The 24,017-nt window shown below is 36.6% G+C and overlaps 1 protein-coding gene across 2 annotated transcripts in view; it reads left to right on the top strand.

Annotated features, from left to right (window-relative positions):
• ODR4 (odr-4 GPCR localization factor homolog) overlaps positions 1–24,017 on the top strand; it is a 41,912-nt gene that overhangs the window by 1,498 nt on the left and 16,397 nt on the right. Inside the window, exons 2-11 of one of the 2 annotated variants that reach the window (XM_060091131.1) lie at positions 1,678–1,798; positions 4,218–4,352; positions 8,396–8,491; positions 10,635–10,741; positions 12,006–12,042; positions 12,943–13,083; positions 14,088–14,183; positions 15,483–15,551; positions 19,040–19,168; positions 20,099–20,189. In XM_060091131.1, the coding sequence (XP_059947114.1) occupies positions 1,700–1,798; positions 4,218–4,352; positions 8,396–8,491; positions 10,635–10,741; positions 12,006–12,042; positions 12,943–13,083; positions 14,088–14,183; positions 15,483–15,551; positions 19,040–19,168; positions 20,099–20,189 (1,000 nt within the window). In that variant the 5' untranslated portion in view covers positions 1,678–1,699. The remainder of the gene's footprint in view (positions 1–1,677; positions 1,799–4,217; positions 4,353–8,395; positions 8,492–10,634; positions 10,742–12,005; positions 12,043–12,942; positions 13,084–14,087; positions 14,184–15,482; positions 15,552–19,039; positions 19,169–20,098; positions 20,190–24,017) is intronic. The other variant, XM_060091132.1, reaches the window with a different exon arrangement.

Genomic DNA, 24,017 nt, shown 5'->3' with positions numbered 1-24,017 from the left:
GGCATTAATGATTTAGACAGGCAGTCCTGGACTTCACAAAAAAAAAAAAGTGCAAACCTAAGAGCTAAGAAGAAATTTAATGCATTTTGAGACAAAACCAAACAGGAACTTTGAAAAAAGACCATCTAATAGGCCATTTCAAACTGGAAGCGATTCTCTGGGCTTTAGTTTTAGAGTAATGCAAATCATTGTGACTGGCAGTTTATTTTACTGATGTCAAATAAGCCACCCCAGCACATCTAGAGTTGCCTGGATTTTGTTGTCCTGAATAAGATTGAAATTTTTTGCAGGACATAAGTGACAATTACCGCTATTCAGAATGCTGCAACTGTGTTTCTTCAGTCTCTCTGTGACTGTTTTATAGCTTTTTGGAATCATGTCTTTACATATGTTTCTCCCACACTGAATCCTTGAGATCATCATTTATTATGTCCTACCTCTTTTATTCAGCATCTTTGAATTTTTTTTTTTTTTTTTTTTTTTTCAGTACGCAGGCCTCTCACTGTTGTGGCCTCTCCCGTTGCGGAGCACAGGCTCCGGACGCGCAGGCTCAGCAGCCATGGCTCACGGGCCCAGCTGCTCCACAGCATGTGGGATCTTCCCGGACCGGGGCACGAACCCATGTCCCCTGCCTCGGCAGGCGGACTCTCAACCACTGTGCCACCAGGGAAGCCCCAGCATCTTTGATTTTAAGCTACAGAAACTCAAATCAAAGGAGCATGAGCCAGTCAGAGGAATGTGCTGATTTTCATCCCCAAACTGGCGAGAGGGTAGAACAGGAGTCCCCCTTAGTAAAAGTTTGAGAGACTGGGTATGACTCCTTAGTATGAGCACAGTATTTAAGAATACTATTTAAGAAATGGATTTTAGAGCCAGACTGCCTGAAGTGAAATCCTACCTTTGCCACTTACCAGCTTGTCGCTTGGGCAAGTTATGTTACCTTTTTTCGTTTCAGTTTCTAAATCTATAAAACAAGGGTGTATAAATGTCCCCTACCTCATGGGGGTTTTCCTGAATATTAAATGTTACTATATGTTAAGTACTTAGAACAATGCCTTTACACAAAATGGAAGCTCTACAAATGTTTGTTATTATTGTATTGCTGTTTGTCTACGTCCATCATTCCAGTTGTACTCTGAGTTACTCAAGGGCAGAGGCCAAGTATTATTCATCCTCGTGCCATCCCACTTGGCACAATTTCTTGCACATAGTAGTTCTTTATAGTGTGCTTACTGAATACATGAATTTGATTCCCTTTACCTCCCATTGAGCAACTCAGAAATTATCATCTTTTCTGTTTTAGAAATGAGCACAGTGAGGCTCAGCAGTAAATTACCAAAGATGATACAACTAAGGAGTAATAGATCTAAATAAGAAATCAGATGTGTTGGCTACTAGTAGTTTAGTGTTCTCTTCGTTTTCTGAGGTATGGGAGTAGGTTTTATCACTCCTGTCAAGTCTGGTTGATTGGTAGTCGTTTCCTGCAACACTGTTGAGAATTCTGAAGCTACATTCAAACTTCGCAATAAAGAATACCCTATTGAATAAGCAATCACTGTAAGGTATGGGGTAGTATCAGGGTAGTACAACTTCTCTCTTTATACTACCCCCATGAGGAAAACATTGCAAATTATATTTTTTGCCTAAAAATGCTCTATATTTTTTCTTGTAATTTAGGAGGTTGAATTAGTTCTTAATAATGGGAAGAACCTACATTGTGGAAGAGACTGTCGGCCAGTATCTTTCAAACGTCAGTCTCCAAGGAAAAGCTTTTGTCTCTGGTCTTTTAATAGGACAGGTACGTATCTTTTCCTATGCATTTACTGATAAAGCAGATTTGTTTATTTAAAGTTAAAATATGCTATTTAACAATAAATTCAAGTTAGGGGAGGGAGGGATGGAATGAAGAAGAATAATGTAGCCCAGGTTTGCCCAAGTCAGAACACATTCCCTTTTGACAATGTAAAAGTAACTTACAAGGTAGAAACTGCAAAATTAGGTTTTTTTTTTTTTTTTTTGCGGTACGTGGGCCTCTCACTGTTCTGGCCTCTCCCGTTGCGGAGCACAGGCTCTGGACGCGCAGGCTCAGCGGCCATGGCTCACGGGTGCAGCCGCTCCACGGCATGTGGGATCTTTCCGGACCGGGGCACGAACCCGTGTCCCCTGCATTGGCAGGCGGACTCTCAACCACTGTGCCACCAGGAAGGCCCCAAAATTAGAATTTTACTGACCAGATTATTCACGTTTTATTGTCTTTCCAAAATGATTTTTGCGCCCTTTAATCTTTAATTCCAGGTTGTCCCATTCTTTACAAAGGTAGCTTTTTACAATTTTATTTCTAGTTTGTCTTATTTCAGACTTATAGCAAATATAGGTCGTATATTTTATTGTATATTATCGTACCCATTTATTGATTTTTTAAAAATATTGATTCAGTGGAGATTGAGGGAAAGGGACTGAGAGAAATTTGGAAATTACACAAATTTTATTTCCCTCTTAGAGTTAAGGCTCAAAAATCAAACCAAAATGGAACAGATATTTGGACAGTTACTTTAAAAAACATAAGCACTCACTGATTTATTATAATTGAAGGAAGAATGTGTTAATCAGCAGGGAGGACTTGTCAGCAGTACACAGAAATGAAAAAAGGAGAGTCACACAAACAAACTGGCTACATACATCTAAACACTATTTAGGGGAGAGTGTACTCTGGTCCAAAGATTAATTTTGAGGCCTAATAGCAAATAAAACCCTATTGGGGGCAGATTTCTTTCTGGATATTTTAACATGATGCCTTAGAACCTTCAAATTGGATAATTAACTTGTTCTGATTCTATCCACATTCCCAAGCTACTTTCTCTTATAATTTGATGCCCTATGTTGCCTACTGATAAAGAATGCACCACGCAGAGGAATTACGTGTTTACATCCCTTCATGGTATTCTAGTTTTAGCATCATTCTGAATGATCTTAGGTAATGTCAGTGTAGCCCTGAGAGACAGGTACATTCTCAGAGTTTTCACAAATCCGATTTCTTAACTTGTAAGACAGAGGGCAGACCCTGCACTGTTCACCCAGGTAATACCACCCTCTGAGGCTTCTCATTAGACAGCCGGACGACCTCTCCTGGCAACAATCTGAACTTCTTTTAGATTCAGGTTAATTAACATCTAGTATGGGGTTCTTTTTGCTAGGAACAGAAGTGATCAGTAAAGGTGAAAGGTCAGGGAGAAATACCCTCTTCCAAACTTGCCTTACAGCACATAGGCTGTTTCTAGAGCTCAGCAAAACCACCATCTTACGTATAAGTCTCCCACAATTTAGGGAGAATTCCAGTCTGTCTTCATGCTGCCTTTTAATTCCTTTCAGTATTCTACATGCTTCTTCTTTCTCTTTATTCCAGGATTCATCACTTTTCTTTCCTTCCCCTCAAGCTTTCAGGCTTGCCTGTCTCCTACTCCTAGGGTCAATTTCTTTTTCTTTTCAAAATCATAGATTTTATGAAAAGAAAGAGCTTTCTTAATCAGCACGTACCTTTTCCTTTTGTGCATTCCAATGTAACTTTCTGGAAATAACTTTTATTGAAATAATTTCTTTTCCTCTATTTTCTGTTCCAGGATGACACTAACGATTAGAATTTCAGGTCATGTGTGAGGATAACATCGTGCTAACTTGTATTTTTACTCTTTATAGGAAATTTTCACTATAATGAGACTGAGCTATTAAATTTTCCCTAAATTTATCTTTAGGTTTCCCACTTCTGGTTAGCATTTAATTGCTATTAAAACTGAGGAACATAAATCTAATATCACTTCACCTTTGTTTTTCTGTGGACACACATGAACAAGTTCCCCACTATCATTGTTTTTATAAAAGTAAGATGCACAAGGTCATTTGTTGCTTTATTTTATTGGGTTTTTATATTTGTTGAACTGTCTAATCTGTTCCAGTAAGCCATTTTTAAGGACGACTGCATGATTCACATTCAGGTTGCCCAAACAAATAAGGAGCTGGTATTAAATATATTAAAAGATAAATAACGTGAGGAAAACGTTGTAAGGCTATCCATGAAAATTCTTTTCTCTGTAGATTCTGGTATAATACAGGTATTAACAATTTAAGCTGCTATAAATGTTGCTCAGTTTTTGCATGCCATAAGGGCTTTGCATTCCTCAGCCAGTTATCACCCTAATAAGCTTTTCTAATTTGTTTTTAAGTGTTCTTCACAAAAGGATTACGTGATTCTTGCCACTAGAACACCACCCAAAGAGGAAAAAGATGAGAGCTCCAAACATTCCAAAGCTAAGTTGGATAACTTGGATGAAGAATGGGCCACAGAACATGCCAACCAGGTCATCACATTTGTTTCTTTATATAGTTAAGTTTGTGTTTATTGAGTAACAAAATGAAAGTACCTTATCCTCAGGCTACTAGACTAGGATTTCAGAATACTCATTTTTAAGTTTTCAAAACTTGGGTAGTATATCAAAAATAGAAGTATTTTCTGCTCTTTTTCATCCATGATTATATCTTTTATTTATTGATTACTTGCATCTAGTTTTTAAAAAAGCGTTTTCTTACTTGAAGTTAAGTAATCCACCCAAGATTAGTGTAATAGGTAGTGAAACTGGGATTTGAACCCAGGTGGTGTGACTTGAAAGCCTTTGATCTTGTACACTGTGCTTTTCCATTGTTAACTTTTATCTGTTGTGTTTTTTAACCTATATCCTGTTATTGGTCATTTACCTTATTTCCAATTTTTCCTTATTTTAAAATAATACTAGTTATTGGTAACATTGTTGCTGGTCAGATTGTTTTAAAATCTTAAACCAGGTACTGAGGAAATAAAATGATGGTTACATTTTTTTTTTTTTTTTGTGGTATGGGGGCCTCTCACTGTTGTGGCCTCTCCCGTTGCGGAGCACAGGCTCTGGACGCGCAGGCTCAGCGGCCATGGCTCACGGGCCCAGCCGCTCTGCGGCATGTGGGATCTTCCCAGACCGGGGCACGAACCCGTGTGCCCTGCATCAGCAGGCGGACTCTCAACCACTGCACCACCAGGGAAGCCCTAAATTTTTCTTTAACGTCCTTAGAATTTATATTTTAAGCAAAGTGAAAGACATTATTACCAAAACAAATTGTAAGAGAAGTGAATAAAAATAGGACAGTACTATAGGAATATAGAGTGGGGAAAGTTTAAATATCTGTCAAAGGTTGGATTCATCAGCTTCACAGAAGGCTCTGAACTTGAAAGGTGAATAGGACTTTAATCGTAGAAGTCAGGGAGCACATTGAATGCACAAAGGACAGGGGATAAATGACCCAAAGGCATGAAATTTAAAGGTATGTTAGAATAACACGCAATTGGGTGTAATTGAAGCATGGTGTACATAAAAGAATGCTTTTAGACATAAGACTATACGGGGCCAGTTTATGGATGGTTTTGAAGTGTCATTCTAGGAAGGAAGGAGTTCTTTTGGAGCTGGTAGCTCTATGGTAGACTTTCAGAGCTCCCTATTTTGAGAAGGATTGAGAAATAATCCTGCCAATAATTGAGAAAGTAATTGCAGTGCCTTGGTACAGTGTACATGGAGAGTAGAGGGATTGGAGAGAGAGAGAGAGCAGAAAATATAGTTACAGTAATCGTTCAAAAAAAGGTGACGTGAGCTAGTGACTAGACTCTAAGCTTCCTGAGGACGGGGTCACGTCTGTTTTGTTTATGGCTGTATCCTTAGTGCCGAGCATAGTGTTCCCATGGTTTATGCTGAGAACTCCAAAGTATTGGATAAGTGAATGAATAAGTAAGCAAACTAAAGCAGTGGGCTAAAACTTCATTGCCAAAACATTTCAGAGGAAGAGCTAGTATTAAGATGATTCAGTGACCACGTAGATTGGCAGTAAAAAGAGATTGTGAGAGAGTTGCTAAAGATTATTGAGATTTTTTTTTTTTAGCCTGGGTCTAGGAAGATGGCGTTGCCATTACATGAAGAGGAAACAGATTTGGGGTGAGTCAGAGGGAATGATGAGTAAATTCACTTAAAAGTAGTTATTGAATAGATTATATCATCCAATAAAGTATGTTAAAGTAAGGTAAAAATAAAATTATTTCCTTCTCCAATTATCTTTAAATCTTCAAACACACACACATGTTTATCTGCATTTGTGATGGGGGTAGTATGTAGTTATATTTTTGAAAAATGCAATAAATATTTAATACCATCTTCTAATGAAATATTAAATATTTTAAACTTAAATTTCCAATGGTTTGGGCTTCCCTGGTGGCACAGTGGTTGAGAGTCCGCCTGCCGATGCAGGGGACACGGGTTCGTGCCCCGGACCGGGAAGATCTCACATGCCGCGGAGCGGCTGGGCCTTTGAACCATGGCCGCTGAGCCTGTGCATCCGGAGCCTGTGCTCTGCAACGGGAGAGGCCACAACAGTGAGAGGCACGCGTACCGCAAAAAAAAAAAAAAAAAAAAAAATTCCAATGGTTTGTAAATAAGTTTCTACTCTAATTTTGCTTTTGGCCTTCTGTAAAATTACATACCTATATCTATATCTATGTCTAGTCTATGTACATCTATACACACAAACATAAAATTTATGTAGTAAAATAGATAATCTTTTTGCCTCTAGAAAGAAATGGTTAATTTTATTTGTTGATGATTTTGAAAAGATGTGCATGTTCCTCACGCTAAGTATGAAAACTTTATTCCTTATTTATGTATGTCAAGCTTGTGTCACTGTAGTAAATAGAATTTATGAAATCAGAGGGAACCACCAGCAGACATAATGCAAATATATTAGGGGTTAGACTATGGTATCTAATTTTCTGAAGACTTAACTTTGTGATCAGTTTGCTCATACATTAAGTACATAAAAGGTAACCAGAGCACTATGAGTATAGATGGTAGAAAGGAATACATGTTGCACTAAGAACTAGCCACAGTGATGTGGAAGGAAAATCACAGATATTATGCAGGACAAACTGGTAGGATGTGTCAAAATCCTTAAAAATATGTATGACCCTTTAACCTAGTTATCCACCTAGTTATCCACCTCAGGAGATTTATTATAAGCAAATAATCCTGTGAACACAGAAACTTGCTAGGATTTTTAACCAATATTACTTTAAGGTACAGAAAAATTGGAAATAATATAAATGCCCAATATCAATAAGAAGGTTTTAAAAATTGAAGTAAATCTAAACAACAGGAAACAATGGAGTTTCAAGTTGGACGCCCTCTGCTCAAATCCCAGACTCTGCTAAATATTATAGGGATACAAAGGTAGTTGAGAATTAACTTCCATTAAGGAGCTCCCAGATCAACTAGTAAGGTTCAGACATAACCATAGTACAGGTTCATGTGATAAGCTCCATGGGAAAACTACACTGAGGTCCTGCAGGAGTTTGGAGATCAAAGGATCAGGGAAGGCAGCTTCCTCAAGCTGACTTCGAGGTATTCAGTAGAGTTCAGACATGTAGACGTGTAAGAGAAAGTCTTTTCAGGCTGAGTGAGCAGCCTGAGTAAAGGTATAGAGTTAGAAAGCCTAACCATGTATGTGGAGAACAGTGAGAAGTTTGTGATTGATGCTTGAATATTTCATGGGAAGTAGTATCAAATGAGGCTCTGAATATCAGATCAGCCAGATTTTAGAGAGTCTGCAATACCAGTCTAAGATAAAAATTTGTATTTTATTTAGCTGATAATGGAAGCCTTTGAAAAATTTAGGAGATATTTTAGTTTTCAATCTTAGGAGAAAGGAGTTTATTTATTGATGTAGCTAAAGAGTGTCATTATTAAATGGTTTTATTTATAAAGTAGTTTTAAGGTAAAAAGTTAAGGACACTCTAGGAAGATTGTGTGCATAATAACACCCCATTCATCTTGGTTTTCATCCATTTTGGCTGCGTTGGGTCTTTGTTGCTGCGTGCGGGCTTTCTCTAGTTGCGGTGAGCGGGGCTACACTTCGTTGTGGTGCGCAGGCTTCTCATTGCGGTGGCTTCTCTTGTTGTGGAGCACAGGCTCTAGGCGCGCGGGCTTCAGTAGTTGTGGCACGCGGGCTCAGTAGTTGTGACTTGTAGGCTCTAGAGCGCAGGCTCAGTAGTAGTGGCACACAGGCTTAGTAGCTCCGTGGCATGTGGGATCTTCCCAGACCAGGGCTTGAACCCATGTCCCCTGAATTGGCAGGTGGATTCTTAACCACTGTGCCACCAGAGAAGTCCCCATTTCTCAATATTTTAACCATTTTTTTCAAAGCCCCTACCTCAGTGCTTTGCATATAGTTGGTATTAGGTAGGCATTTGCTGATTTAATATTTAGCTTCTCAGATACAAAAGATTGCATATAATGTCAAATGCTTTTGTTAGCTAATACTATATTTCTGTTTACAGGTATCCAGAATGCTACCAGGGGGACTTTTAGTTCTTGGAGTATTTATTATTACAACTTTAGAAATGGGAAATGAATTTCAAAATACCCTACATAGAGTAAGTCTGAAATATCAAAAATTCTTAAAGTTATATCTTAATTGATTATACTTGTATAGAGTAATCCTAGGCATATTTAGATTAATTCTCTATGCTGGGATTATGTTGAAACAGCTTTTTCCACCCAATTGCTTGGTATCTTGAGTGTAATACATGTCAGTATTTATATTTTCAACCAATGCTACATATTTTTAAAATAGTCGTTATTTTATTTTATTTTTTTATTTTTTTATTTTTTGCGGTACGCGGGCCTCTCACTGTTGTGGCCTCTCCCGTTGCGGAGCACAGGCTCTGGACACGCAGGCTCAGTGGCCATGGCTCACGGGCCTAGCTGCTCCGCGGCATATGGGATCTTCCCGGACCGGGGCACAAACCCGTGTCCCCTGCATCGGCAGGCAGACTCTCAACCACTGCACCACCAGGGAAGCCCAAATGGTCGTTATTTTAAAGATAACTTTTTACTATTTTGAAACAAGTTATAATGGTTTGACATTTTTTCTTGTGCCATAGCAGTATTCTGCTAGACCTTCCATTTAGTTCCAAGTGATTGCTGTAATGTGAAATTAATAGGTTTTGCAATTCTTCACCTCTTCAGTTCTCTCAGGATCCTGAGGGTAAGACATAAAATAACAAGAGTCAGATACTTATTCTTTATTTCTGTACTGAGTATCTATTATGAATCCTCTGCGTTTTGTTTAATTCCTATGTCAGTCATTTGGGTAACATGGTTTACAAGTAAATGTGAGGGTCCACAGGCCATTTCCCCTTAAGCCCAGACCTAAAGCAAACTCTGTGCAGCCAGTTTTCATCTCTTTTAGTACTCAAGATCCAAATAAGCCTTCAAAAGTTATTTTCCACCCCAAGAGAGAAGGAGACCTCCTTATCTTGAGAAGTGCAAAACCCCACAGAATCCCCCCAAACCTTTTTCTAGTAAAAAGTGTACAGCTAAGAATCCAGGTGCTACAGATTCTTCCAGTTCTGTAACATTCTCTCCCATCAAATATCCCACCTTCAAACCTTTGATATTTGTACTTATGGGGGTAAAGGAAGAAAATGGTGATAATCCCTCCCCTGGCAAGTTATTCAACCTTCTGCCATTTTTACCATTTTAAATAAATGTACCTCTTTCACAATCGTTCATCCTATTTGGCATTTTGAAATGTAGTCTATATCCATGTGTATTTAATAGCATTGGCTGTGCATCCTCTTGAGGTTGGGTTGAATGTGGGCTCAGCGCTAGAGAGATACAGTAGATCCTCCTTCCTCTTGCTTTTTTGTATCTCTTTCGTTTCTAAGAAGCATGTAAGATTTTAGAAATGCCCTATTTCAGAAATTGTAGCATTTTAGTTATCTAACTTTGTTTTCATTGACCTGCATTGAGGGACAATATATGAAGTAACCTTATAAAACTTGTCACTGTCTCCCATAAGGTCATTGCTAAGAACTTCGTTTGTTATATTACATAATATTGTCTTTGAAGAAATTTCTTTTGATATCATTATTAAGAAAGTTATGCCTCTTCTGATCAATTGTTTAGCTTATGGACCGTGCGAATTAGGGAACTGATTGTGTTTCTCTGTGCACATTATTTTTAGAAAGCTTAGAGCCAAATTTATGAACCCTCTCCCCATATCAAGTATGCATTTTTATAATCCTTACATGTGGCATAGATTTTTGTCACTATTTCTGATTTTTTTCACTCAGAATTTATGTTATTACTATATTTTATGTGCCCTTATGTATTATTACCTTACATCTTTTGTGACATTTAAATAAGAAATGCCAAATGGGTGACACACTCCATTTTTATAGGTTAAAAATCACTTGTCACTTCTCATTCTAATTAAAGTCTTTATTCTGTACTTCACTTAAATATTAGTTGCCCAAAATCATGTTCAGTTGATCGTTAATGACAGTGAATTATATTTTTTAATTTAATACCTAATTTTTATATATCCCTAAAAATGGAATCTAAATGGTTAATCATCAGTTTCACTCTCCCTTTTGAGAAAAAGGAAATTTAATGTTAGCATCGTGGAATTTTAAAGCTAGATGAGTGCTTAAGGATATTATACTTGTCTTTTTCTGCACTGTCTCTCTTATTTTATTTTGCATTCAGTTGATGTGTTTTCCTCTCTTTCAGCTAGTATTTGCTGTGGAAAAATCTATGAATAAAAAGAGACTGTGGAATTTCACAGATGAGGAGGTCTCAGAACGAGTGACACTTCACTTTTGCTCTTCTACAAAAAAGTATCTTTTATTTAGGTGTTTATGTTCTAAAGTATATGATACTAAAATAATGTTCCTGCAGGTTTTTTCCCCAAACATTTATTTAAGTCATCATTTAAAAAATAGGCTTAGTTTGTACGTTTTTCTGTAAATAACACATAATTCGGACTGCCAATAATAATGGTAATAATGGTTGTTAATCATGTATCAGGGTTGTAAAGACTTTGAGAGAGGTGGCAAGGACTGGGCATTCTGAACTCTTTACCAGCTCTCCACTCCTGTACATTAAAATACACTAGGGCCCCTACAGAAAGGTACAGCTGAGGCAAAGTAATGCTTTTATTTTGTTTACCTCCAGTTCCTATAGGTAAAATGTTCAATGCAGAGCACAGGTGCACAAGCCGGCAATTTTTATATCTTTGGCCAAGATCAAGTGACACTAAAAGCCAATTATAGGGCCTTCTTAGCTTCTTTCCTCTACATATTACCAGGGCAAGTACCTCCCAAGCATGAGGCAGCCTCATCAAGGGAGTGAAGCAATGCAAGGGCCCAATAAATTAGGACCTGCAAAAAGACAAAATTCAAAAAGTGATCATTCCTGTAGAAGGTGGGCTGTTAACTCCTTTGGTATTTTTTTTTTTTTTTTTTTTTTTTTTCTTTTTGCGGTATGCGGGCCTCTCACTGTTGTGGCCTCTCCCCTTGCGGAGCACAGGCTCCGGATGCGCAGGCCCAGCGGCCATGGCTCACGGGCCCAGCCGCTCCGCGGCATATGGGATCCTCCCAGACCGGGGCACGAACCCGTATCCCCTGCATCGGCAGGCGGACTCTCAACCACTGCGCCACCAGGGAGGCCCTCCTTTGGTATTTAACTAGAAAGTTTTATGTACAGACCCTTTGACCCAATAAACATTCCCAGGCTTGACTTCATTCAGAACAGCACTCCTATTTGTTAAAAAGGGTCTGTATTTGAGGACAGTTTTGTAAGAGCTATCATTCTATTCATTGTGATTAGCAGGATTTATAAGCAGTAGGAAATAGTTTAAAGTACCACAAGTATTATAGTCAGAGGAATTTGTATATATGTAAGTATATGTATTTACACAAACATATACATACATATATATGTGTATACATATCTTTAAGTGTCATGCCATGAAGTGGTATGATTTTGTAAAAACTCTTAGATGCATATACTTTATTTTTATTTTTTGATGGTTTATTTTCTTTTGCTTATCAAGAATTGCTTTCTTATTTTTTTGGTTATTTCTATCCTTAATTAGTAAAGAATATTTTGTCGAACTTATGATATCCACAATCCAAAGGTAAGAAAAACTGCTCTTTAAAGATTTTTCTGTGTTGCAAACTATTTTTAAATAAAATTCAATTTTTAGTTTTAATAATTTTCAGTGCTATCTCTTCCTATTAATGTCCACAACCACCTGTAGTTTTTTATTTTGAAATATGATTAATTTCACTACAGACAGGACAATTTTTTTTTTCATTGTTAAAATATTTTTGTTAAGCTCTCCCTACCTTGTTTATGTGTCTGGTATTATATTTGAGAGGCTAGCAGTAAAAGTGTCTAGGCTTGTGGGAGCCACAGTGCCCAGTAAACAAGCTGTCTGTACTCAGTAGAATCCAGACTAACATTTTGCCAAGGTGTCTAAAAAGCAATGTGAGGGACTTCCCTGGTGGGCCAGTGGTTAAGACTCTATGCTTCTACTGCAGGGGGGCACGGGTTCGATCCCTGGTCAGGGAACTAAGATCCCACAGGCCATGCAGTGTGGCCAAAAAAAAAAAAAAAAAGCAGTGTGAAAAAGTAGTGCAGTATTCTGTTAGCAAGGATAGGACAGAAAGGAAAATGTCTGGCACCTAGTATTTGCTCAGTGATTATTTACTCTTGATCAGAAGCTTCAGAATTGACACTGGTGAAGCTACAGATGGGAACTACAGGACCAGAGGACTTGTCAGGATTTTAAGCAAGCCTTTCACTGGGCAAGGGAGTTACCAAGATTGCCTGGGATGTGCTGAAGAATACTGAACTTTTAATGCATGCTTTATTTTTATTTAGTTCTAACCTATTACCCTTTGATGAAGGAATTTGGCCAAATATATTAGATAACAGCTTGTATAAGTTACTGGGTTGTACATTTTATGATGTTTTATTGCTCCATGTGTTTTACGTAAACCACATATTTTATGTTTTTCTCCCTTTGCTAAAGAGTTCTGCAAAACCAGCAGATTGGAAGTATCAAAATGGACTATCAGCTTCATGGCTTTCTTTAGAGTGTACAGTATATATTAATATTCATGTCCCACTGTCCACTACTTCTGTCAGCTATACTCTGGAGAAAAATACAAAGGTATCAGGGTAAAATGAATTTTCTTTAGTGATTGATGAATAGATGATCTGCCTTTATTCTGGTTGTCTATGCCATTCATTTTATAATCCTCAAAAACTGCATTCTAATTATAATAATATTGTTATGGGTAACTAATTTGTTACTCTACCCAGATTAAAAAATTAGAGGTGGGACATTGTTATCATACTAATGTATTTAGCATAATAAGTGCTCCATAAATATTTGTTAATTAACATGTAATTATGTACATTGTAGAATACAATTATGTAGGAAGATGTACTGTTTGGTCTTTTTGCTTTCTCTTCATCTTTAGTTTTTTTAAAAATTTATTTTATTGAAATATAGTTGATTTACAATGTTGTGTTAATTTCTACCATACAGCAAAGTGATTCATATATTCTTTTTCATATTCTTTTTGATTATGGGTTATCACAGGGTATTGAATATAGATTGAGAGTTTGGGATTAGCAGATGCAAACTGTTATATATAGAATGGGTAAACAACAAGGTCCTACTGTATAGCACAGGGAACTATCTTCATCTTTAGTTTTGTTTTCCATCTTCCAGTTCTTTTTTGTATTTCTGTACCATTCTTTTGTTCATAACTTATTTCTCTTCTTTTTTCTATTGAAAGAGGTAAATGGAACTTGCTTATTTTTTCCTCTTTAATACTGCTTTATATATTTGTTTGAGGCTCTTTTCTCACTTTTTTTTAAGATAACAGGAATTATTGAATTTTATTTGACTGTGGTTATTAAGTCTCCTAGGTCTGTGACATAAATGTTAGTTTGGGAAAAAGATTAGAAAAACTATTATTAAATATGGGTAAAGTGCCAAATATTGGGGATATACTTTTTTGTTGTTTATGATATTGAATTTAAGTGCCACATTGCTGATACTTAGGGATTTTTAATATTTCAGTATAGTAGGTAGAAAAAAGTAGACTCAAGGGAGTTTGAGATGGCATTATATTTGAATGATATCCATGTTGTGTTTCTTTTAAGAATGGACTTATACACTGGGCCAAGCAAATAGAAAATAGTATTTATTTGATTAATGGACAAATTAAAGATGAAGATTGTGACCTATTAGAAGGACAGGTGAGTTAAGAGAAAATCGTCTTACTTACGAAATTATTTGTGCTTAAGGAAAAATAAAAGATGACTTATCTTTAGTTCTTTAGGCCTTGCCTTCATGAAAACAATTCATTTACTTTTTATTTCTAAGGTCTTTTAAACTAAAGTGCAAATGTTTTTCTCAGAAAATGATAGGAGATTATTTCTGAAATCATAGGAATTTTGAAACCTAAAGGAGAGAGTGTCATCTAAATAACATCTAATTTCTACAGTGTAAACTGCTTGCTTAAAACTAAAGTCATGGGGCCTCCCTGGTGGCGCAGTGGTTGAGAGTCCGCCTGCCGATGCAGGGGATACGGGTTCGTGCCCCGGTCTGGGAGGATCCCATATGCCACGGAGCGGCTGGGCCCGTGAGCCATGGCCGCTGGGCCTGCGCATCCGGAGCCTGTGCTCCGCAACGGGAGAGGCCACAACAGTGAGAGGCCCGCATACCGCAAAAAGAAAAAAAAAAAAAAAAAAAAAAAAACAAAACTAAAGTCATGGGTTTCCCTGGTGGCGCAGTGGTTGAGAGTCCGCCTGCCGATGCAGGGGACACGGGTTCATGCCCCGGTCCGGGAAGATCCCACATGCCGCGGAGCGGCTGGGCCCATGAGCCATGGCCGCTGGGCCTGTGCGTCCGGAGCCTGTGCTCCACAACGGGAGAGGCTGCAACAGTGAGAGGCCTGCGTACCCCCCCCCCCAAAAAAAAAAAACCTAAAGTCATGTTCTGCCCTGATAACAGTTTAAAAACTAAGTTTGGCCATTTTATAGGAAGGGTCTATATGGGCTTCTAAAATACCTTTGATTTGAAGAGGAACTTTGGTGATCTCTCCCTTTAGAGCAGGGATCAGTGAACTTAATGTAAAAAACCAAATAGTAAATATAGGCTTTGCAGGCCATGTGTTCTCTCTTACAACTGTTCCGCTCTGCTGTTGTAGCATGAAAGCAGCCATAGACAATATGTAAATGACTGATCCTGGTTGTGTTCCAGTAAAACCTTATTTACAAAGACTGGTGGCAGTCTGGATTTGACCCATAGGCCATAGTTTGCCAATCCTTGCTTTAGAGGAATAAAAGTAGGAGGTTAATGGTTTTTAAGAGTGCACGTTGATTGATGTAGACTACACAAAATTACACATCTATAGAAAAAGCGAAAATAAAACAAATAATAAGACCATTTTTCCCTCTGAGTTACTTAGTGTATGTTGGATAGTCCCTAAATTGTCTTTTATGTTCCACTCCAACCTCAACAATCTAATTTTTAAAATTTTTGTGTTATTTCAGAAAAAATCTTCTAGAGGAAATACTCAAGCAACTAATCATTCTTTTGATGTCAGAGTGCTAACACAGTTGGTAAATATTTTAACATACTCCTTATCTAAAATTAAAATACAGTATTTCTTAGAATAAGCTTAATGAAATTGTTTCTGTTTTTATGGTTATGTTAGAGAGTCAAAGAATTTTAGAGACATAAAGGACTATAAAAAATGTTCAGTTCTAAGAAAGTTATTCCCAAGAAACATTATTTTAATAAAATCTATTTGGGTCTATTGCCTCAAGCCTATTAAAATTTTAACATCAAGTAGATAGCAATTAGGAAAAAATGTATATATGTATACATACACATGTATATGTACACACATATACATACATACATGTGTATGATATTTGGTGTTGTAAGTTTTATGAGCAAAGTTGCAATTCTTAACTTAAAAATAAAATGTGTGCACAGATGTGCCAAGAGTTGTTATATACCTAATTTGAAGCAGATTTATACCTCTGATTTGACAAAACCCACACAGTATTAGCAAGGTTTATGTTTTTATATGGGTTGTTTTAAAGTACACATCTCTTTTCAGGAATTTAAAGTTGCATAATTATTCCTAAAAGTATGCATACTTTTGATTTTAATCCTGCTGGAAATTATCCTAGAGGCCAGATAGGGTATAAAGTACATCCATGTTTTTAGAAAACTTTTCATTTCAATATTATACTGAAAATGTTGAAACAGGGAAATACTACCAGGACTTATATATTTTTTTAACTGAATAAAATAGACTCAAAAGCAGTTTGTCATATGAGGATGCTTTAATTTCTTCTTTTCCTTTTCTGTGTTTAGCAATAGAACATTACTAAATTGTTGTTGGACTTATGCCACTAAACATTTCTCAATTTCTCTTCTCAGTATCTTAAAAGTACTTTTAGTCTTCAGTTTTCCTCCTTCTTGATTTTAGAAGTGTTCTTTATTTTAAGGCTATTCCTCTACCTATATGCTTTTTACTAGTTATGCTTATGTGACCTCTTGGTTTATTAAACAATTCAGTTAAAATTATTTTAGTTATAAAATTGCAGTTAGAAGATGTGTAGAGGGTGGGAATATAGAGAGAAGAGTAGAAGATAATATCATGAGATAATTTATTATAATTAATAGTATATGGTATCATATATTTTTGTCAGTAATTGCACAGGTCAGCCAGCTGGAAACTTTAAAATGACCAATATATAATAAGTAGTCAATAAGTATTTGATGCCACTTTCCTCCCAGTCACCCTTCATCAAGTCTTGTTGATTTTTTCTTTGCAGCATAGCTCCTCTTTTATTTTCCTAATAGTCCTAGTGCCATTAGCCTTACAACATAATTATTTTACCTAGTTTATCACAAGTAACTCTTAACTAGTCTCTCTCCATCTATTCATTCTTATCCAAAGTGATTCATTCTCCGAAATCCTGATACCTTTGTTTGTATATCTCTTGGAATATCTTCTGTATTTCTGATCTATCCTGCATATTACCTCAGATTATCCTTTCTAAATCACAGTTTGCATTCATACACTGTTCATTTACTTATTAGTTTTTTTTTCAGTTAGTATTTATTGTGTATAAGGGTTAGACACTGATTGTGTTACTTTGCTTGCTTAAAATTCCTTAATTGCTCTATATTGACTAGTTAGAAAAGTCTAATTCAAGGCTTTTCATGGCCTCAACATGCCTTTCCGTTATTTTCTAACTTACTATTCTAGAAGTATGCTTTCTATGCCTTCAAAGTTCTGTGTGTTTCCCGAGCCATCTGTCTTACCAGTGCCATTTTTTTCCCTTATCATCCAGACTGTCAAACTCCTATTCTGTACATGAAGATCTAGCCCAAATGTTACCATTTCTGTAAGGTTTCATTTGGTCGCCATAACCAGAGGGGTCTTTCCTTTTCCAAAATATCATGTCAGCATCACAAAAGTTCCTCCACTTATGAATAGGTTAGATTACCAAAGTAGCTAGTTTGTTCCTAAGTCCAAAGAAACCAAGGTGAGTTGACCTGTATAGAGCCCAGATACATTTCCACTGAAAAGGAGTGAAGCAGTCCTTTTATTCTTTAAAAAGTCTTCTCCTTGGTGTGTGTGTGTGTGTGTGTGTGTGTGTGTGTGTGTGTGTGTGTAGTCTTTTATATATATAGTCTAGTCCATTTGGAAAATAATGTTCTAATTTATGCATATATAATATATATGCTATAAATGTGTTATATAATATGTATTGTAAGTTATATATTAAGTATATAAAATAGAGCATTATTTTTCTATAGTAAAGTTCTGTTTGGTGGATGAGGGAAGCCCATTACTCCTCCTCCACTCCACTTATTGATATATCAGTGATCTCTTCAAGTATCATAAGAGGCTATAAATAGAGTATCGGCATCATCACCCTTTTGCTTGGTTTGATGATTGACATTTTTGCATGGACCTGGAATCTTCTGGACTATTTATTTGGTCTGTGACAAATTTTTTACCAAGACCTTGACTGTGTTTAAGTTTAAATTCTTAAAAAAAATTTAACCTTTGCCTGAATTACATTAGACGTTGACTATTCATGCTCTTTCAGTGGCTGCATATTCAAGTCTTCTGATTTCTTCACCATTTGTCCTCATCACTTCCTGACTGTTTCTTACTGCCTAGGCACATGGTTAGTTAGCACTGGTCACAAGTTGTATGATTTGTTTCTGTTCTTCAGAATTGACCCTATTGTTGAATATTTATTTCAGGTACACTTAGAACATATATTTTTACCATGTCCATTTTTTTTTAATCATAATTTTTGGTTCCAGTGTGATTTTATGGGCCTCTAGTAGTACTTTCAAAGTTTCGATCCTCTCCTTGTTTTGGCACTTATTGAAATGATAAGGTTAAAAATGTCTGTGAAAAAGCTCAAAACCAAGCATAAACTAACCCTACTTAGATTAAATAAGAATGGGTCTGTGAGGTGAAAATGACAGTCACTGGTATCATTTTCTGGTGATGGGCATAGTTGACTTGCTTTTTTTCTGCTGTGAAGCCTATAACATTACTTTCAGTCTATAAAAGTTATGAGTTAAAAATGTATAAATAAATGAGTGTCTATATGTTGCTTGTAATTTTATCATATTTATCACATCCTGCTTTGTATTCCAGATATTTTTGTGCAAATCTTGCATACTGTACCTTCTCTTACTAGATCATATCTTCTTTTTACATTTTTTCATCTTAATAGTACTTATCTGAGTAATCTGCAAATAATGTATGTTTAATGAACATATTGAATGAATATTGGTACTTTAGATGGTTATATTAGTAAGAAAAAAATTAGATGTAGTGTATTTAATTTCAGAGTATGTTCAAAATACTCAGAAAATAACATGTAACTTATAAGGAGAAATATGAAGTCCTTTTAAAAATTTATGGGGAATATTTTCAGACACCTGGTTCAGTTAAAAATTCCTTCTTGCTTCATGAAATGACTCACATATATAATGTTTAAATGTTTCACGTAATTAATAGTCATTGGCTATTAGAATCTAAACAGATTTTGTCTTTCAGCTTCTGAATTCAGACCACAGATCCACAGCCACAGTCCAGATCTGCAGTGGCTCTGTAAACCTTAAGGGTGCTGTGAAATGCAGAGCTTATATTCATAGCAATAAACCCAAGGTTAAAGATGCTGTACAGGTAAAAAAAAAAAAAAAAGGAATAACTGGTATATGAAAAACAGAAGCATGTTTACATAATTATTGAAAAATCTTAAAATTTTACCTTTTTTCAATCTCAAATTTCATAATTATTCGATTTTAACTGATAAAAGTCCAGTCTGTTGGGCAGTCCAAATGTACCAGGTAATTGGTCCCAAGATTTTCATATGTAGAGTGTCTATTTTTATACCTTTTTGAAGTGATGATTATACAAGTGTATTAAGTATTCCACAGTTGTAACATATTAGTATATTTGAAATCATTTCTTCTGAGGGAAATTGAACTTTTTAAATAACAGGAAAAGTACACCTACAAAGAGCTATTAGGTATTGTTCTATAATCAATATAATTTAGAAATTTAAAAAATGATGACTGGCACTTTTGTCATAGTTATGCATTTTCTAATTTGGACCACTATCATTATTTGTTCAGATGCAAAATTTTGTTCATTTATTTGGTTTAAATTTACTATTGGGCTTCCCTGGTGGCGCAGTGTTTGAGAGTCCGCCTGCCGATGCAGGGGACACGGGTTCGTGTCCCGGTCTGGGAGGATCCCACATGCCGTGGAGCAGCTGGGCCCGTGAGCCATGGCCGCTGAGCCTGCACATCCAGAGCCTGTGCTCCGCCACGGGAGAGGCCACAACAGTGAGAGGCCCAAGTACTGCCAAAAAAAAAAAAAAAAAAAAAGTAAATTTACTGTTTAGATGAAGTCTGGGTAAATTTGCTGTTAAACTATTAATGTATAGATAAGCCTGTTACATAAACGGACAAATGGAATGACGTACTAGTTATTTTAGTGGACATGATTATATAGGGAAGTCATTTATGTGGCGGGTTTTCGTAATAAAATAATGCAAATTTAAAGAAATGGATTTTATTTCTTATTGTGGTTTGTTTTGGTTTTCCATAGGCCATGAAAAGAGATATATTGAATACAGTTGCTGATCGTTGTGAAATACTATTTGAGGATCTGCTTTTGAATGAAATTCCAGAAAAAAAAGTTATGAGTATAATATTAAGTACTTTTTTTGCATGTGTTCAATTGATATATTAAGATGTCAAGATATAATAGATAATATCTTTTTAACTGCATATATCTTTTTTAAAACAATATGTAATCATTTACTTTTCTTACTGAATGAAAATTTTCAGTTGCCACCTAAAAAAAAGTTTTTGAACACCTTGTGATAGTAAATGTGTCAACATTTAATAATTTCAGGGAGGATTTAAAAAGAAAAATTCTGTGTGAATTTTTGCCAGAATAGATAATCTGTTACCAATTTTTTTTAGTTATTTCTGAGATATACATTTTAAAGAAATAACTAAAATTATGACTTATAACATTATACCAGAACATATAAGATTTTTAGAAATTGCAGGTAATGTCTGAAACATTTATATTAACATATTTCCATACAAATAACCCAAAGAAAGTTTAGTATTAGTTGTTTTTGTTTGTTTGTTTGTTTTTTTATACTGCAGGTTCTTATTAGTCATCAATTTTATACACATCAGTGTGTACATGTCAATCCCAATCGCCCAATTCAGCACACCACCATCCCCACCCCCACCGCGGTTTCCCCCCCTTGATGTCCATACATTTGTTCTCTACGTCTGTGTCTCAACTTCTGCCCTGCAAACTGGTTCATCTCTACCATTTTTCTAGGTTCCACATACATGCGTTAATATACGATATTTGTTTTTCTCTTTCTGACTTACTTCACTCTGTATGACAGTCTCTAGATCCATCCACATCTCAACAAATGACTCAGTTTCATTCCTTTTATGGCTAATATTCCACTGTATATATGTACCACAACTTCTTTATTCATTCGTCTGTCGATGGGCATTTAGGTTGCTTCCGTGACCTGGCTATTGTAAATAGTGCTGCAGTGAACATTGGGGTGCATGTGTCTTTTTGAATTATGGTTTTCTTTGGGTATATACCCAGTAGTGGGATTGCTGGATCATATGGTAATTCTATTTTTAGTTTTTTTTCTGCGGTACGCGGGCCTTTCACTGTTGTGGCCTCTCCTGTTGTGGAGCACAGGCTTCGGATGCACAGGCTCAGCGGCCATGGTTCACGGGCCTAGCTGCTCTGTGGCATGTGGGATCTTCCCAGACCGGGGCACGAACCCATGTCCCCTGCATCGGCAGGCAGACTCTCAACCACTGCGCCACCAGGGAAGCCCTATTTATAGTTGATTTTTTTTTTTTTTTTTTGCGGTACGCGGGCCTCTCACTATTGTGGCCTCTCCCGTTGCGGAGCACAGGCTCCGGACGCGCAGGCTCAGTGGCCATGGCTCACGGGCCCAGCCGCTCCACGGCATGTGGGATCTTCCTAGACCGGGGCACAAACCCGTGTCCCCTGCATCGGCAGGCGGACTCCCAACCACTGCGCCACCAGGGAAGCCCCTATTTTTAGTTTTTTAAGGAACCTCCATACTGTTCTCCATAGTGGCTGTATCAATTTACATTCCCACCAACAGTGCAAGAAGGTTCCCTTTTCTCCACACCCTCTCCAGCTTTTGTTGTTTGTAGATTTTCTGATGAAGCCCATTCTGAGCGGTGTGAGGTGATACCTCATTGTAGTTTTGATTTGCATTTCTCTAATAATTAGTGATGTTGAGCAGCTTTACATGTGCTTCTTGGCCATCCGTATGTCTTCTTTGGAGAAATGTTTATTTAGGTCTTCTGCCCATTTTTGGATTGGGTTGTTTGTTTCTTTAATATTGAGCTGCATGAGCTGTTTATATATTTTGGAGATTAATCCTTTGTCCGTTGATTTGTTTGTGAATATTTTATCCCATATTGAGAGTTGTCTTTTCGTCTTGTTTATTGGTTACCTTTGGTCTGCAAAAGCTTTGAAGTTTCATTAGGTCCCATTTGTTTATTTTTGTTTTTATTTCCATTACTCTAGGAGATGGATCAAAAAAGATCTTGCTGTGATTTATGTCAAAGAGTGTTCTTCCTATGTTTTCCTCTAAGAGTTTTATAGTGTCCGGTCTTAACATTTATGTCTTGAATCCATTTTGAGTTTATTTTTGTGTATGGTGTTAGGGAGTGTTCTAATTTCATTCTTTTACATGTAGCTGTCCAGTTTTCCCACCACCACTTATGGAAGAGACTGTCTGTGTTAACCATTTTAAAGCCATTAATTTATTAGTGTTGACCATTATATATAATATAGTCTTTAATAGGTATATATGCAATTGATCTTTCTTTTTCTTTCCAATTTGTGTGTGTGTGTGTACTAGTTTATATACTTCTCATCTATTCTCTAACAGACTTTACTAGATTTTAAAAAGGCTGGGTCATGGTGTCTTAACCTTTTATAACTGTTCCATCTTTTGAGAAACATGAACAATTTATACCTTTTCAGTAATTTTGTATTAGAAAAATTTTGTTTTACTCAAAAAGAAAATTATAATATTGAGTATGCTTTTTTTTTTTTTTTTTTTTTTTTTTTTTGCGGTATGCGGGCCTCTCACTGCTGTGGCCTCCCCCGTTGCGGAGCACAGGCTCCGGACGCGCAGGCTCAGCGGCCATGGCTCACGGGCCCAGCCGCTCCGCGGCACATGGGATCCTCCCAGACCGGGGCACGAACCCGTATCCCCTGCATCGGCAGGCGGACTCTCAACCACTTGCGCCACCAGGGAGGCCCGAGTATGCTTTTTGAAGCTACACATTTATCTTCCTTTCTACTATTCAGGTGGATTTGTAATTCACGGTTGAATATGTATATAATTGAAACATACGTTATTAGCTTGTTAAGGGAATATGTTTATTTTTATAGGAGAAAAGCATAGCTCCTGTGTATAACTAACTTCTTTTAGTTATAATAGCCCGTATATCAGGTTTGGTGGACTAATTATAATCTTTTTTCTATTCCTAGTATGATAGATACCTGGAATTTCCAGATTTAACATTTGTCCTTCATGTACTTCACAAATAACCCTGAAGTTATTATTAGTGGAATAACCCATCCACTAATAATATATAGTTTTGCTGAGACATGAATTTGAATTTTACGTGCAGCAATTGGATTGAGAATTTTGTTTTGGGAAGTATGTAAAACCTGGTCACTTAGCCACCCAATTAGTCTAGCAGTCTCATCTCTATGACTTTGTTTTTGCTACTTGACTTTGTGTGTGTGATAACTCTTATGGTATTAAACACTACTTCACTTTCTGAGTAACATTATGTGTTACAACTGAACTGTGAATTTTAGGATTTTCTGGGACATGGGGATATATCCACCAATAATGCCAAAGATCTACCTTAGCACACACATTAGTTAAATATTCCTTTCCATTACAAATGCTTCATAAAAAGGGTATCAAATGACTGCTCTAGTATTCTATTTAGTGAATTAGTATTTTGAAATTTTTGCTGACGTCCAATCAGTAAAATTAATTACTTCTAATAACAGTTGTTTATACATTAAATTTGATATATTAGAAGTTAATGTTATCATCTAATCTTACATTTTTACAAAATGAAAGAATATTGTCACTGATAATTGAGTGGCCTTTGAGCTTGTGGGAAGAGAGAATAGGCAGTGTAGTTTGGTGGAAAGAGCAAAGACTGAAGTTCTTGGGTTCTGTGTCTATTCTAACACTACTGGAGTGACTTCAGGCGAATAATTTAGCCTGTCTAAGCATCCACTGTCTTATGTGAAAAACAGGGATTATAGTAGCTATTTTTCGAGCCTGTGAGATGAAAGAAGATGATGTTTTTAAAGTCCCTAATACAGGTTGGTAGGCCAAGCCCTCATCAAGTAGTAGTTACTATTAAGTTGGAGGTACTGAAGGAAGAGAATTACTTAA

This window comes from Mesoplodon densirostris, chromosome 2 (genome assembly GCF_025265405.1).
Source record: "Mesoplodon densirostris isolate mMesDen1 chromosome 2, mMesDen1 primary haplotype, whole genome shotgun sequence".
NCBI classification, from domain to species: Eukaryota; Metazoa; Chordata; class Mammalia; order Artiodactyla; family Ziphiidae; genus Mesoplodon; species Mesoplodon densirostris.
The sequence above is the reverse complement of the archived record's forward strand: the minus strand, read 5'-3'. Positions and strand labels throughout refer to the sequence as shown.